Below are 16,210 nucleotides of genomic sequence, written 5' to 3'. Positions count from 1 at the left end.
AGTGGTTTTCTGCATGCCAATTTTCTTTTATTCAGTAACAATTCCATTATCCTGATCCCATTGGGTGTCATTGTAATATTCTGTACCGCATCCAGTGCTAAGTACATAGTGATTTATTCAGCTAAAACTCAGGTCTAACTATGCAGGATTCCTGTGAGGGATTTTCTGTTTGGACAGGACAGTAGGGAAATAGAGCAGAAGATATAGGGGGGTAAAAAAAGTTTTGGTGACATGGCAAGTTGAGGGTACTATTCATTTCAACAGCCAAGGTCAGGTATATGACAAATTTTGGTGCAGAAACCTGTTTGTGGATAATGGCATAATCCATCACCTTTGGTCTCCCCCTCTCTCTGATGTACAGGACCATATCTTGGGAATAGTTTGGATGAAATGAGCATCCAGATTCGATCAGAATGTGAACACACTTGGCCTGTTTTTTCAAGGTGCTTGAGACAAAGTCAGGAAATATATTTGGGGAGGTGGCTGCTTTGTGCTAGAGGTTGGAATCTTTGGGAATCTCTCAGTTCAGTTTCAGAATTCAAAACTGATTCCTTTATTCATTTAATAGAAAATGGGGCACTGTTTTCAGTAGTGCACTGAGGGCATAAACCATTAAAGTCCACTGGAATGCCGTTTGTATGAGGAAAGTGTAATTTACTTAATTTCTTGTGTGCACTAGTCTTCGTTTTACTGCTTGTATGTGAGCCCTTAGTATCAGCTTGTGAATAATCTGTAAAGCACTTTAAGTTGCACTAACCTGTACCAAAGGTGCTACACAAATAGTTTAATTGATTTTAACTGGCCTGTATTTATATTAACTCATCACACTGCCTACAAACAGTCTCACAGAGCTTCTATAGACCTTTAGTTTTGTTGTTTTTTTTACTCTTCCTGCAAGTCTATTTTTAGAGAAAAGCTTTAAAGCTTTTATGTCCTCTAGGGACAATCTCTCTCACAAACAGCCGGCAATAGAGGTGAATATTAAGTACAACAATAAATAAAATGTAATCCATACAATAGATACAATATAGACCTACATAAACACATAGACATACACAGGTTTATGCCACTGTTGTTGTAGTATTTTGTTACGAAACAACGGAAAAGAGAGAGACACACGCCTAATCCCATTTTGCTTAAAAAGTCAACAGCTGATGAAATAAAAGTCACTCTGTAGAGGGTGCTGGACGTCCAATAAGATTACCTGAGCCTTCTGTGTGGCTCTGACTTGGTACAACTGGCAAAGATAAATTTACACCAGTCACTTCACGGCACACATTAACATTTTTCACAAACTGGATTTTGTTTTTCACACTGAGATTACCAAACCAGCAGATCATAGTGCATGTTAAAAATAACCCAATAAAAGAAGTAGAGCACACATTAGAAAGAGACTTGTCAACATTATCTTCTGAACCTCCTTAAGAAAAACAGTCTTTGGTTTAATTTTTTATTATAAAAATGGTGTTGGCATCAAAAGTTAGTATATCATCCAGGATGGTTCCCAAGTATCTGTTTTGTTGAGCCCCATTTCCACCAAACACTTTCGATATAGTACCTTTGGAACCAACAGTGCTGGGTTATTCATGTTAATGTTTAATGTTTGCTGGTTAAACGCACATGAGCAAAAACATGAGCAAAGGTCGGAGAAAAAGAGTGTATATATAATGAAGGACGTGGACCTTAATCACAGATCCCTCTGTAGCTGATTAGAGGAATTAATCATTACTATGCTGCTACCAATCCTTCTTGGGTTTCTTGCCTTCTCAATTGGAGGCCTGTACCTGCTGGGGGTGTTTCGACAGCAGCGACCAGGAGAACCTCCTTTGGACAAGGGGCTCATCCCATGGCTGGGTCATGCCTTAGAGTTTCGCAAGGACACAGTTAAGTTCCTAAAGAAGATGAAGAAAAAGCATGGAGATGTATTCACGGTACAGCTGGGAGGCAATTACATTACATTTATTATGGATTCTCTCTCACTGGTGGCCTTTGTTAAGGAAGATCGAGAAAAACTGAACTTCAACAAGTTTGCCAGGCAGCTTTTGCACCGAATCTTTGGTTACAAATCTTTCGGGAATGAGCACCAAACTCTCATGGTGACAAGCTACAAGCACCTGAGGGGGCCTGGGCTGGAGGTGTTGACACAGTCCATGATGTGTAATTTGCAGAACATTATGTTGCAGAACACTGACTCATCTGCAGTTCGGAAGACCTGGATAGAAGACAGTCTGTTTAAATACAGCTACAATATTATTTTTAGGGCTGGTTACTTATCTCTTTTTGGCAATGTGTCACACGAGTCTGAAGGAAGTGTAGACAAAGCCAAAGAGAAAGACAAAACTGAATCAGAAGCCTTATTTATTGAGTTCTGTAAATTTGTTGACTTCCTCCCTGATCTGGCTTTTGGAGTCTTGCCCCTGACGGAGAGGAAGGAGGCAGAGAAGGTAAAGGCATTCTTCTGGAACGCTCTGTCAATGCAGAAGATAAGGAACAAGGACAACATCAGTCGCTGGCTGTGGGACATGCAGCTGGCCAGACAGGAGTTGGGTATAAAGGAGTCAATGATAGACAGGTACATGCTTGTGCTTCTTTTTGTTTCCCAAGGCAACACAGGGCCTTCTGCATTCTGGCTGCTCCTCTTCCTCATGAAACACCCTGAAGCCATGACGGCTGTGAGGGGGGAGGCAGAGAAGGTTCTGAAGGAGTCTGGCCAGGAAGTGCTATGTGGTGGCCCTTTGATCAATGTGACTTGTGATATGCTGATGAAAACACCAATCCTGGATAGCGCTGTAGAAGAGACCTTGCGACTCACATCTATGCCTCTCCTCTCCAGAGTAGTGGGCCTTGATATGACTTACAACATGGCTGATGGTTGCAAATACCATATTCGCAAGGGTGACAGATGTGCAGTCATTCCTTGGATTATTGTCCAGACTGACCCAGAGATCCATCCTGACCCACATTCATTCAAATATGACCGCTTTCTGAATCCAGATGGGAGCAAGAAAACTGATTTCTACAAAGCAGGGAAGAAGGTGTCGTATTATAACATGCCCTTTGGTGCTGGGGTCTCCATGTGTCCTGGGAGGTTCTTTGCCATCAATGAGCTGAAACAGTTTATTTTCCTCATGTTGGTCTACTTTGAGTTTGAGCTGAAGAATCCTCGTGAAAAAATACCTGATACTGACTTCCATCGAGCGGGCTTTGGAGCGCTTCATCCAGTAAAAGACATCCAGTTTCAGTACAGACTCAGATTCTGAAAACATGTTCTGATTTTGACTGTCTAAGTAAACTTTAGTTTGACAATTAAGATCTTGGAAAATGAGATTCCATAATGGAGATTCTTCATTATCAAGCATTATCAATAACTCTGTGTTGTGTAGTTTTCTTTTTTGGGGTTCGGGTTTTGTTTTGCAATGTTAAAACTTTCAAGATGAGTGCAAATAAATATAACATTACCATATATATTAACACTCAGATCAGACGACTTCAATCACCCTTGACATGAAATAACCTCACTGTAACAGCTCTAGTGCTAAAGTTACTGATTAACCTGTATAGCTGAATTATTTACCATCTTATACTGCCTGTTCATAAAGTTGAAGACCTCCTGTTGAGAATTTCTGATTTTTTTTTCTGCATTGCGTATCAGCTTTTCAAACCATGCAATCATCTCCCTGAATAATAACAGTCTGGGGTTACCCCTTGTAAACCCGCAGCTTCTGTGTTATGGGTGTATTCAGGGTTGCAGTGCTTCCACAGCACACCAGAATGATGCTCCGCCATTTTTTTCTCGAGGTGAGGAAATAGAATATTTGCACTTCACATATTCAGCTGAAATGCATGTACATTTTTAAAGCACTTCCAAATCAAATCATTCCTAAAGCATATGTTATGTAAAAGAGGCCCTGTTTACACTCGGGGAAAAAAAGAAAGTGCTGGTAGTCGTTCCACTCCTGTACGGTAGGTGGCGCCACCTTAAATAACTAGGCTACTAGCACCTACAATGACGAATGATGCCCTCCTGCTAGTACGAAGAGGAAGAAGAAATATTTCAAGTCTTGCATTTCTCACCTCCAGGTATGTTGGCATGTGTGTAGTGAAGAAGTTAGTCCTTAGCTTTTAATCTCTATATTTAGGGGCGTCGTAGTGGATAGTGCCGGCACCCCATATACATAGGTGATGCCTCACTGCAGCAGTCATGGGTTCGACTCCAGCTTGCAACCATTTATTGCAAGTCATTCCCCCACTCTCTCTCTAATATATTAATGTGTAGGCCTAAAGGACAAAATTGTGGTCGGCCCCGCTGAATCTCACTCCAAGGTTTTTTGAAAAGTTGGCAGCCCTGTTAACATGCATCCAAGGTGATCACATCACTAAGTACAGGTATGAATGCACTGAATGCGTTCTCAATGTATCTTGAGATCTGATTGCTCAGACCAGATTCAGAAGTGATCTGAGCTGCATATGGCCACACTGAAGGACTGCTTAGCTAACATCCTTGCTTATCCAACTCAAACTGTGTGTTGCTGCCTTTACAGAGTTTAGATGCAGCATGAGGGGACTGTCCCTGCAGCCGCTCTCCTCCCAGGCTGGGGAATGGTCAGTTCAACATCCGCCTCTCAACCAATGACAGCTGGGATAGACTCTACAATCTTTCTCGCATCATGCTAGTCAGTCATTTAAATATGCACAGAGGTTCTTTACAACAGTCTTGTGCTGGTTGTCCAACAAACAGATCTGCTGTGAGTAATGGTGGCTTGACAGTGACATCATCACTCAAATTACAGACTGTAGATAGAACAGATACCTGCAGCCTTCAGATGGCTTTAAAGAGAGTCATCAAGTCAAATGAAAGGCTGTCAGTATAGACTGCTAGCTGTGGTGGATGACAGATGCTGAGAATCACTCATTAATCTTTATTCTGTCTCGCTGGCATTTGTGCCATAATCAGAATAATCAGGCTGGCTCAAGTGAGGCACAGAGTAGTGCAAGCCGCTCTCTGGACATGCCTCAAGTCATTGGTTGGTTGAAGAAAGTTGAAACCAGGCAGAGGTTTGTGTGACTTTAGAAAGGTTTATGTGTCACTTTAGCAGCTTAAAGTGATAGAAATATGACAGGACACAGGTGTGCGGAGCTGTCGACCTGCTCTGGGCAGATCGCACAATATGTGTCTGTCCTTGGCACTAAGATTGCAGTGCACCTCAGGATCAGCAAACCCTCCACATGCTTCTTCTCCCAATGGTATGCTTAAACAGAGCTGTCCAATTTTTTTGTGTATCAGAGAGATGTTAATTCAGATTATAAATGTTTAGATATTTTTTTCCACTTGCACTTACATTAATGGTCAGAATTCAAATAAACACAATAAGTTTGTGCTCTGAGCTGTGAATCATTCATGTGGTTGTTGATCAGAGAAATATACTGATATTGTCATGTGTCTGCCCAGCGAGCACAAATTAAGTGAATTATTTGAATTACAAATGTTCAGTCAGAGTAGAAATCAAACCTATATTGCTGAACACTTATCTCTAAAGAGGCTGTTTATGTTTAAGGCCAAAGTACACAGGATCTGGCTCATGGCTGTGACAGGTTGTTAATGATTAGACATGCCATCGCTTTGCTATAACCAACTTGAGTCCCCATTTGGGTGCCAAACTTGTTGTCTTGAAGTTAAGTATGAACTGTGTATGTGAAACTTGTGTCTAATAGATTGTATTATTGTATGGTGTCAGCAGCATGCTGGTAAGACAGTCACATGATAGAAAAGTTTGCTTTTCTTGTGTTGGAAGTTTGCCCAAACTTTAAATGGTGTATGCATATCTACAGTATCTTACTACCTCACCTGCCTGTGGCTCCATCTCTATAAGACAGGCCTAGCAGCCTTTGCCTTAGTGTCATGGATGGATTATGTGACTATGGGCCACTAGGCACAGATATGCAAAAGGTCACACCATCTCTCCTACACAGGGACAAGACACACAGATTTTTCTCTTTTTTTGGTTGTTTTGCATGTCATTATGCATCTCTTTGTGGTTTTGTGTCCATGGTGATTTTGTGTAGTAATTTTGCCTCTCTTTGTAGCCCTTTTGTGTCTCTTTGAGGTAATTTATGTCTTTTTTGGTCATTTTCTGCCTCTTTGTGTTTTTTTTTTCCCCCCCCGTTTTGTGTCTCTTTGCAGTCCCTGTGCATCTCTCTGTGGCCCTTATGTGTCTCTTTGTGTTCATTTTGAGTCCCCTCCTGGTCGGTACATGTCAATTTGAGTGACATTTTGCAAGTGAAGGCCAAAGGGCGGGCCATGACAGATGACACAGGCCTGTTCGGTAATCCATCCATACTCTGTATTTGCTCATTGCTCTGTCCCTCAAGTCACCTCTGTCTTCTCCCATGCCTTTCCTTGCCATCATTGCTATTCTCCTTCCATCCACCAGATGCCCTCGCACTTTTCCACCTCTCCCAGTCACCTGACTCTCACACCCAGCCACTTCCTCCTGCCCTGCATTCACCTGAACTCTCTCACCTGTTTCCACTTTCCCTCATCAGCCCTGCAGTACATATACCAGACCCTTTTGCCTCATGCCTTGCTTTCAAGCTACATGTACCTGTAAACCTGAAGCCTGCAACCCTGTAACCAGTGTGTACCTGAACCTAATCGGAATCTCTATTGGCCTGCATGTTTTTCTGGCCCCTGTTCCTGTTTATCCATGGACTCTGTAAGTTCTGTTTGGACTTCTCTACCCCTGTCCAAAAGCTCATGTAGGAGAGACCAGGGTTGGCTGGCACATTTTTCACTGTCTGCCATATTTCTCTGGCATAATTTATGTTAGAATAATCTAATCAGCAGCAAATTAAATGTAAAGGTCTTAGCTATATATGTATATGTTTTGATGTGCACAAATGTTTTCTAAAATTAGGTTACTCATGATTAAAGTCATGTTGTGTGTTTGTGCCAACTAGCCCCATCATGAGGTTGGCTGGCACAATGTTAAAAAAAAAGAAAGAAGAAGAAGCAACCCATTGAAACTATTTAAACACGTTTAATTAAAACAAGAACTAGGGAACATGAACATGTAGTAGAATATCTTCCCATTTTTAAAACCAAACAACATTTTTAAGCAATCTTACTATATAATGACGAAAACTCTGTCTGTCTGTCTGTGTGTGTGTCCGTTCCACGTTTTTCTCCTCACTGACTTGGTCAATCCATGTGAAATTTGGCACAGTGGTAGAGGGTCATGGGAGGATGCGAATGAAGCAATATTACATCAATTGGCCAAAGGGGGGCGCTATAGCAACCGATTGAAATGTCAAACTTTGAATGGGCATATCTCATGCCCCGTATGTCGTAGAGACATGAAACTTTGCACAGAGATGCCTCTCCTCATGAGGAACACATTTGCCTCAAGAACCCATAACTTCCGCTTATATAGATTTTCCGCCATTTTGAATTTTTTGAAAAACACTTCAAATGGATCTCTTCCTAGGAAGTTTGAGCGATCTGCATGAAACTGGGTGAACATAATCTAGGGACCAATATCTAAAGTTCCCTCTTGGCAAAAGTTGGAAAACTTACTAAAACTGAGCTTCTATAAGGCAATGAATATTGCGGAGGGCGTGGCTCATCACATAAAGGTGTATAACATCTCAAGGGTTTCACCCATCACCACGCAACTTTGTAGGCATATGACCACACATAATCTGAGGGGACCCCTCCATTATTGACCCCATCAAACAAAATGGGGGCGCTAGAGAGCTCATTTCTTATCTAGGCCTAACCGCCATATGGATTTTTACTAAACTTGGTAGATATGTAGAACAGGACGCCTCAAGGTGACTGGAGAAATTTAACTCTAATTGGCAACTGGGTGGCGCTATAACAACAGAAAAATGCTTCAAAATGGCTAAAATGCGACCGATCGCTGTGGCTCCCCCTGTGGACCAATGTTGTCTTTTTTTTCAAATTTTTGGTATGACTAAGTCATGGTATGGTATGCTGTACATAATCACGGATACCGTCAGTGTGTCATTCTGTCATTCAGTCATTCTGTCTGTCCCATGTTTTTCTACTCACTGACGTGGTCAATCTATGTGAAACTGCACATAGGCATTGAGGATTGGCATAGGTAGAAGGTGACCAATGGGTATGGACTAGTAATAATTATCCAACAATATGAACATTGTTTTTACATTTTTTAAAATGGTTTTAATGCAGTTACAAATCACATTTGACCCAACTTTGTGGAGAATTTATTGTTTGCCGGCTCCTCTGAGACATTCAGGTCTTATCTCAATATGTGGCTGATTCTAGTCTAGTAACTAGAAGTTAGACATTTTCAATGTCTCTATCTAACACACTTTTATAGTATGTTTATGTTTTTTTTAATTTCGATACTCTTACACTGAAATGTTGCCGTCACCCTAAAGTGACTTTCAGATGTTTTAGAATAGTAGATGAGTGCAAGTCAAGAAAGCAAAGATTTTGATGTTACTTTTTTCCCCTTGACCTTCAAACAACCAGAAAATAGCTGTGTGCCAACCAACCCCAGTCCCTTTTTGTCATGAAATCCCTGGTCTATTCCTTTCTGCATTTGCATCCTTCCCCTGCTGCCTCACGCTCACACGCACTTGACAATATTGGCTTGTTACAAACAAATGAAAATGAGCTTCTGCCTTTCAAATGGCAGACTTTTGCTAAATAGTGATACAAGGCCAAAGTTACAATACCTGTATGAACCCTCTGGAATTAGATCTCATATTATTAACAGACATGCTTTCCACACTTTTAGTGTGATATAATGAAGGTTATAGCTTTGTCTGAAAATCACAACATCTCTGGGAAATTAGTACACACACTTGCAGAGTCCAAAGCCATTTAATAAGGAACATATACTGTGTGTTACCCTCATCTAATGATGATGTAATGTTTTCTAATAGCACACAGCTCGAAACAGTGTTCAGCAGAATGCTAATGTCTAATTCATAGTCAGAGCCATCATCTGGTTCTCTGCCAGGTAAGTCAGAAATTGTTCAGTGACAACCTTCTCTTGTACTTTGATGATAAACTTTATCTAAAGTAGGTAAGAAACCGTAGAGGAGTGTATTAAGTGCTTCCCTTGGTACTGCTCATGGTACTACTACACTGCAGCGTACCATTTATTGTGGAGCAAATGGGCCAAATGAAAAAAGCAACCATTATAAATGATATTGAGAATCAAGTATGACTTCTGCTGCTTTCTTCTACCTTTAACACATGAAGCAAATGTTGTTCAACACAGTCCACATGCCCTGCCAATCTTCTGCTGTTGCTAAAAATTGGTAGCCTGTAATTGACAGAAACAATATGCTCTGATTAAGACAGTAATGCAAATAAAATAATGTGGTTAAGGTGATATTTGACGGCTGCAATAATCAGAATATTGCCTCAGCTTGATTAGAGTGCATGTCCACGTAGTTTCAGGGACAGAAATCTAATCAACTGGAAAAGGTAACTGTCAAACCCTGTAGATTATGAGTATTTGTTTTATGAAAACAGAGCTGATTCAAACTTTAAGGACCTCAGGGCTAGTATTTTTCTCTTAGTCCATCCTCCATCTCTGTCTGCCTCATTTTCTCACCATCCCTACCTTCGTTTCTCCCCTACTCCCCACTCACTACGTGTTCTGTCACTACTGCTCTGTGTCATACTCTGTCTGTGCTCAGTAATCATGCAGACAACCATGTGTAATTGAAGCTACTTGTGTGGGAGATGGCTTGGTGCAATACTCAGCCTGCACCCAAAGAAGCCCCAGCTTTGTAAGGGAAGACCCATAGTATCAAATAAATCAGATGTCGGAGTCAGGAGAAGGCAGCACAGTTGCGTGTGACTAAGAGTACGAAAAGAGGTGGAACAGGACTGGGTGAGGAAGAGAGTAGAAAGAGGAGGCCTGAGGGATGTGACGTGTGACAGGAAAATCTGGTTTAGAGGAAGGAGAAGAGAGAAGGATTGGTGACTGAAGGGAGGAGAGCAGGAATGGAGGTCGGGGTGGGGGAGGAGGTGTGGAGAGGAAATGAGCTGAGAGACAACATCATCCGGCATGGTGTTACATGAGTGTTTTCAGCACTGTTCTGTCAAAATTTATCAGTGGACTAGAGAGATGATAAACAGTAGCCAGTGTGTATGTATTTAAGACGTGTATTCAGATATGCAGGTTTCAGTTCCTGCTTACATCCTGAGCAGCCCAGGCTCCAGGAAAAGGTAAATTCATTATTAAGTGAAATCAAAGTTATCGAACCCGTTCTCATTACCAGGTTGTCAAATATTGACACTTTGTCACACCCCATGGCACCTGAGGGTGATGCAGTGTATCTATGTGATGCATAGCTGTAACAGATTGTAACACAAGGTTCTCAAACAGTTGTGGTTAGGTTTAGGCGACAAAACTACTTGGTTAAGCTAAAATAAGGATGTTTGTTACTCGACATAATGTGCCATTAATACATCACATCAGTTATGACATCAGTGTGGGACGAGCGTATGGTGATTGGCTAATAATATATAAAAACAACATTGATTTTTTTATTTCTCATAGGACATGAACTGCGGTCTCCTGGATAAAAGTTAAATTTTGTTTAACCCATCCACCTCCCCTCCCTCAAAGTCTATGCCAACTTTCTCTCTCTTCTTTAAGCCTAGTTCAGACCAAAGATTCGCGATGAGAAGAAACTATTTTAGAACGTTGCAGAGAAAAGTTGCAGCGGTGTGAACTGGCCGTCTGAGCTCGACTCAAGCCGGCTGATGGTGTCACCTGGAACTCAGCTGGTCAAATTGCCAGGGGCTGGTTCAGAACGTAACGCTCGTCACCTGTTTCTACAGCCAGTCGGCTTGTAGTATAGTCACTGGACAAGTCAAAATGAAAGCAAAAGGCGTGTTCACTTGCTGCGGGAGGTGCACCATCTCCAACGAGCCTTCTGTTTCCATCTTTACGTATGCCGGCGTCGGACGGAGGGTTGCTGCTGCTGCTCGCTGTATGTGCTTATGCCCCCTCACTCACACACACGTTCTCATTGACTGATTAACTGGTGCTGCTAACTTACATTATTGTGGCGTATTTATTATGAATACAGTCCGTCTGATGCTCGTTTTGTTTCTGTTTTTCGCCGTTTCACCACTACAAATGCAGCTGTAGCCAGTATCTCACTATCACTATCCTTATCCTCATATTTTAAGAAGCTACAAATTATATTCCGCCACAAAAAAAGTCTGAAAAGTTGGAAATCAGAACAGAAGTACAGAGAATTGTTGCATAGAGATGATACACCATCTCATCTAGTTGCATTGGTGTAAATCGTAAGGTTTTTGGAAGGTTGCAGCACGGCAAGTAGCTGCATGTTTCAACTCGACTTGGCACAAATCTTTGGTCTTTATACTTCATCAGTTGCCCTCAGCATTAAGTTGTGAGGCAGAAGGGTTTACATTATAGTTACTCAAAAGCCTGGTGCATCTCATAAAGACATTTAAGGGTGCCTTTGGTGTCGATATCACACACCAAGGGGTGTGACAATGTTGTACCATGGTATTGACATTCCGGCAAGGAGAATGGGCTGGGTTGACATTAATGGTTGGTAAAAACCAGTGTTTGTTATAAAACCAGGGTTAAACCAAGACTGTGTGATAGATGTCTTGGTAGTGGTAGACCCAGATCCTTTGATGATTTTTTGCTGTTGTTGCACCATCATCTATATTTCAAAGTAATGGCAAAATAGCAGCCAAAATTGCAGACCCTCTTGTATTTTCCAATTTCCCATCAATGGGCAATGACTGCAAAGCATCAGCATCTTTGCACTGCTGATACAAACTTGCCCATTACTGCCTTCCACAATGTTTAGAGTTGATGTTTTATTGTTTTGAAGCCCATAAAACTTTTACAACATTTATGTCAGCGTTGTGAAAATGTAGTGGTGAGCTATTATTTGTGATACGCTGTTGCATTGTTTCATTTTTACATTACCCAGCATGTTTCAGCAGGCAGGCAGAAGCTTTTTAATTGTCCTTGCACATATTTCTTTTTGGCACACCAGAACTTGCTGGGCTATAGCTGCTGGTTCCATTGTTGCAGGTCTTCCCGAATAATTTTATTCAGATGTTCTTTTGTGCGCGTGTATTTGTGCGTGTTTGGTGACATCTCTTGTTTTGGGCTTATGTACAGGATTCAGGAGGAGATGGACAGGCTAAGTAGGCAGAATGTGAGAGCAGACAACAGAGCCAACCAAGAGATGGTAAGCTGCTTTTTGTTTTGCAGAAAGGAAAAAAAAACATTAGCTACAAGAACAAGGAAAAGAAATACACACACACACACACACACACACACACACACACACACACACACACACACACTGAATGACTTAGTTAGACAGGGAGTATAAAAAAATAGCAAACTGCTTGCCTCACTGCTTTGTCGCTCTTCTAAGCAGTCAAGCATCGTGGTTCAGAGGCTTACCAGCTCCAGCAGTATTTCTCTCTCTCTGTTGCTTCTTCTTCAGTGTGTCAAGGATTGAGAAATGTGTCTCATGCATACAGTTTTTAATCACTGATATACAGGAATCACAAAACAATTAATATAATAATAATAATAATGTACAACATATGTGATATCCGTGTAGTTGCATCCTGCCCTTTTCGATTACTGTGTGTGTACAGTACATGTGTTTTTGTATTGTACTTTGGGTTGAGGATTACGAAGGTGAAATCAGATTTCCCGAGGAGGTTGAAACCGAAAAACCCCTGCAACGATAAGATTCAGGAGCCTCTGCTATAATAAATATGAGGTGATGCTTGTTATTTTGTCATTTCTCTGGCATAATCCTATTGTGCATGCTCATGTTATTATAAATGCACAATGATATCCCTCTAAAGGTCATCACTGGATTTGTTTGGATCCTATAATAACTAATGGGATGTAAACACAGCAGAGAGGAAGACGAGTATCCAGACTATATTTTCTTGTCATGCAGGGAAATGAGTTTTTAAAAAAAGTCCACAAAAACAAATAATACAAAATGCGGATCTCTTTGAATAAGAGAGATTTGCTCCCCACTCTCGCGCTGTCTTTCATCCACCTCTAATGCTTGTCTTAAAATAAAAAGAATGACGTAGAATTGTGCTTAATGGTCTTGTGGATGTGAACAAACAAAAGTAAAAAGTCATCTTTGAAGAGGGGCCTGCAGAGAGAGCACTATCAGTTCTCCCTACGATGAATAATGGAAATCCATGACAGGTTGAAGCGCCGCGCTACACTGAATACACTGAGCACAGAGCCCCAGCCACGGGCTGTCATCTACGCCATTATTAGACCAATTATAATGCTGGATGGGGAAAGGGGGAAAGGGAGATTGGGAAAGACAGAGAGGGTGAAAAACAAACGTGACACCCCAGGGAATTCATTTGCAAAAATTGTATAATCACAAAGTACATTTCCAGAACTTTGCAGACTTGTTGAGGTAGACTATGTGTGGCAATAGAGTGCAGGTTCTGCAAAAGGTCTGATGAGCCCATTATCTAGGTTAATTAATTTCTGACATTCATTGTGTAACACTTCCTCTCACGTGTATCTCTTAAACAGGAGCCAGATGCACCAGCTGTTTATTGTCTTTTCTCTTTTTGTGCATAGTAATGCAACCAGACGATCATTGGTCATGGCCAGGCTCCTTTTTTAGGTTTTGAGAGTGAGTGATGACCATGAATTTAGTGGGGTTAGAGTCCTCTGCTCCCTCTGGGACGCCAATAAACCTCAAAGTCTGTCGCAGACTCCTGCTTTCAAGGTCAAAACATTTGTCCTTAAGTCGCTTCAGTTCCTTTGCTCCTGGATGCGTTCTAGTGCATCCGTGAGGCTGTGCGCCACTTCGGTTTGCTCCACCACAACCTGTGCATGGTCTTGGTGAGGTTTGTTTACCTCCTCTCCTTTAATTTCTCGCCTCAGCTCCATGCAAAGGGCAGTAATTTCCACTCTGATGTCGGTCACGATAGCTTCACGGGAGAGCTGAAGTTCTTCCCGGAGAAGTCCAACTATGAGCTAGCTGCCTTTTGTCTTGCTAGTCTAGCCACAAAAGAACAAGTAACTAAAATGGAAGGACTCTGTCTGTGTATTTGATTTTTATCAATAGCTGTTCATCTGATCATATTCACACTTGGCTGGCGTATTGCTGAGGATCCACAGGAGTGCAGTGAGTGCAGTGATGGGTGCAAGCTCTCGAGATCTATGGGACATATTAATTGGTAGTGTGTTATGTACACTGTGTAGAGTATTGAGAGGGGACCCCAAATAACTGTTACACCACTGAATGGCAGTTTGCTTTCTGTTGCTTGCTACAGTACATTCAAGAACAGATGAGGAAAGAGAGACCAGAGATGTTACATTGTAGCAAACTCAAACATTTCTAGCATCTCTTATGTAACTTTCGAAACGAAGCCATAACATGTTCATGTGAGCTTTTGCACACAAATGACATCTATAGTCTGGAATTGCTAGTGGACGCAAATATGTCATGGCAGGTGTATTGTTCAGGACCTAAGGCAGTGCAATGTCAAGTGTGAAGTTCTTTGAACGAGAGGCCGAGGAATCAGCCCGTTGAGAGCATGCACTGCATTAGCTGTAATAAAAACACAACACATACCATTTGATTTAACTGTAACTGACAGCTGAAGCTTCACATTAGCTTTGGCTAAACTTTGAAATGCATTTCTGCACAGAACAATGACTTTTAAATTTGCCCGACATCACTTACATTAAAATCACATTAGGAAGTGATCTCTATGGTCAGTGTGGACGGAGTAATGATTGAGGTGCACAGACAGTCTTTTACTGCACGTATGGGTTTGTGAGTGTTTTAAGACACACTTGAAAAACTCTGCACCTGAAAATAAGTACTAAAGTTTCAATTTTTTTCAGCCTGATTTCACACATAAGTATAAAACTAGCTGGTAGTTACAAGAATATATGAATGACTCACACACACATTTATTAAAGGATTTACAAATAGATGTAATACATGTCAATATGAAGCTCCTATCATGCTTATCAAACAAGCTAAATCCAATTCTGCCTGAGCTTATTGACAGCACAAAGAATGAGGGCTCCCACTTCAACACATGGCTTTGGGTTTTCTCACCAGCTGCCATGACTGAGGTATCAATGGTAGGAAACAGATAAGACATACCAACAAAGTCATCCATCATGAGAAAACAAAGTTTCTTTAATTTATATAATACATACACAAAAACATATTATGGATGCCATCATATCAAAATATATACAAAAGTTCGTATCTCCTGGTATTTCAATCAATGCACTTAGTGTCACTGGACATTCAGTCTAATCCTCATCTTTCTGTGGGCCACCATTGTTTTCATATTTGATTAAGGACTGGCTCTACTTGATTTCACTCCAGAGTAAACTCCTTCTTCTCAAGTGACATCTGCCATAGCCCTTTCTCTCTTTGCAATGCAGCAGGACCCTCTTGAAACAAGGGCCTCCTGTAAGAGCCAAGAAAAACCATTAGATGGAGAGCATTTGGCTGCCTCGGTTTCCTTTGCTCCTTTGAGTTATTTTTGGAAACAAACAGCAAAACTCTGGTATCTCGCACAGCACAGAACAAGAACACACTGACATTCAACTGAATAGGATTAGTTTCACCTCGCCGAACTTGACCTTGGTTAAGGGTTATTTCCTCCCCTTCTGCAAACATGTCAAGTCTTGTGTACCGCTTAATCAGCTCAAGTTGCCGTACGGATCAATATTGTTTGTTAGCTCGTAGTTATCAGCCAAAAAGTTATCAGCCCACTCTTATTTTTCCCATATCCACTATTGAAGTCCTTCCTTTATGCAGCTAATCTGAGCTGTTTTCTCATTCAGAGAGTAGGCTTTTCAGACAGGTAATCTGACTGGCCAGAGACATGTTCAGGGCATGCTGTTTATTCGCATGATGCTTGCATTTTATTGCTCCATGGTAGGCAAAGCGATAACACATTTTAACATGTTGTCAGCTCGTACAACTGATATCAAATACTGTAGTCTTAGATACAGTATCAACTCCTGGGGTGAATCTTACTATATAATGACGAAAACTCTGTCTGTGGGTGGGTGTGTGTGTGTGTGTGTCTGTTCCACGTTTTTCTCCTCACTGACTTGGTCAATCCATGTGAAATTTGGCACAGTGGTAGAGGGTCATGGGAGGA

General features: G+C 41.4%; 2 protein-coding genes across 2 annotated transcripts in view; both read left to right on the top strand.

The window, feature by feature from the left end:
- Positions 1 to 1,699: 1,699 nt before the first annotated feature.
- Positions 1,700 to 3,611, top strand: LOC126387820 (5-beta-cholestane-3-alpha,7-alpha-diol 12-alpha-hydroxylase-like). Its single transcript, XM_050040513.1, has one exon. It carries the CDS (start codon positions 1,731 to 1,733, stop codon positions 3,258 to 3,260), a length of 1,530 nt encoding a protein of 509 aa, XP_049896470.1. The 5' UTR covers positions 1,700 to 1,730; the 3' UTR covers positions 3,261 to 3,611.
- A 2,992-nt stretch (positions 3,612 to 6,603) lies between these two features.
- The window catches only part of LOC126388316 (glutaredoxin domain-containing cysteine-rich protein 2), a 36,933-nt gene continuing 27,326 nt past the window's right edge, over positions 6,604 to 16,210 (top strand). Inside the window, exon 1 of the mRNA XM_050041372.1 lies at positions 6,604 to 6,713. The gene's annotated coding sequence lies outside the window, so the exon portion shown is untranslated. The remainder of the gene's footprint in view (positions 6,714 to 16,210) is intronic.

This window comes from Epinephelus moara, chromosome 3, assembly GCF_006386435.1.
Source record: "Epinephelus moara isolate mb chromosome 3, YSFRI_EMoa_1.0, whole genome shotgun sequence".
Classification (NCBI taxonomy): domain Eukaryota; kingdom Metazoa; phylum Chordata; class Actinopteri; order Perciformes; family Serranidae; genus Epinephelus; species Epinephelus moara.
This window is presented reverse-complemented; position numbering and strand designations above follow the sequence as displayed.

Coding starts and splice junctions, on each gene's coding strand:
- LOC126387820 (XM_050040513.1), top strand. CDS start 1,731: ATGCTGCTACCAATCCTTCTTGGGTTTCTTGCCTTCTCAATTGGAGGC.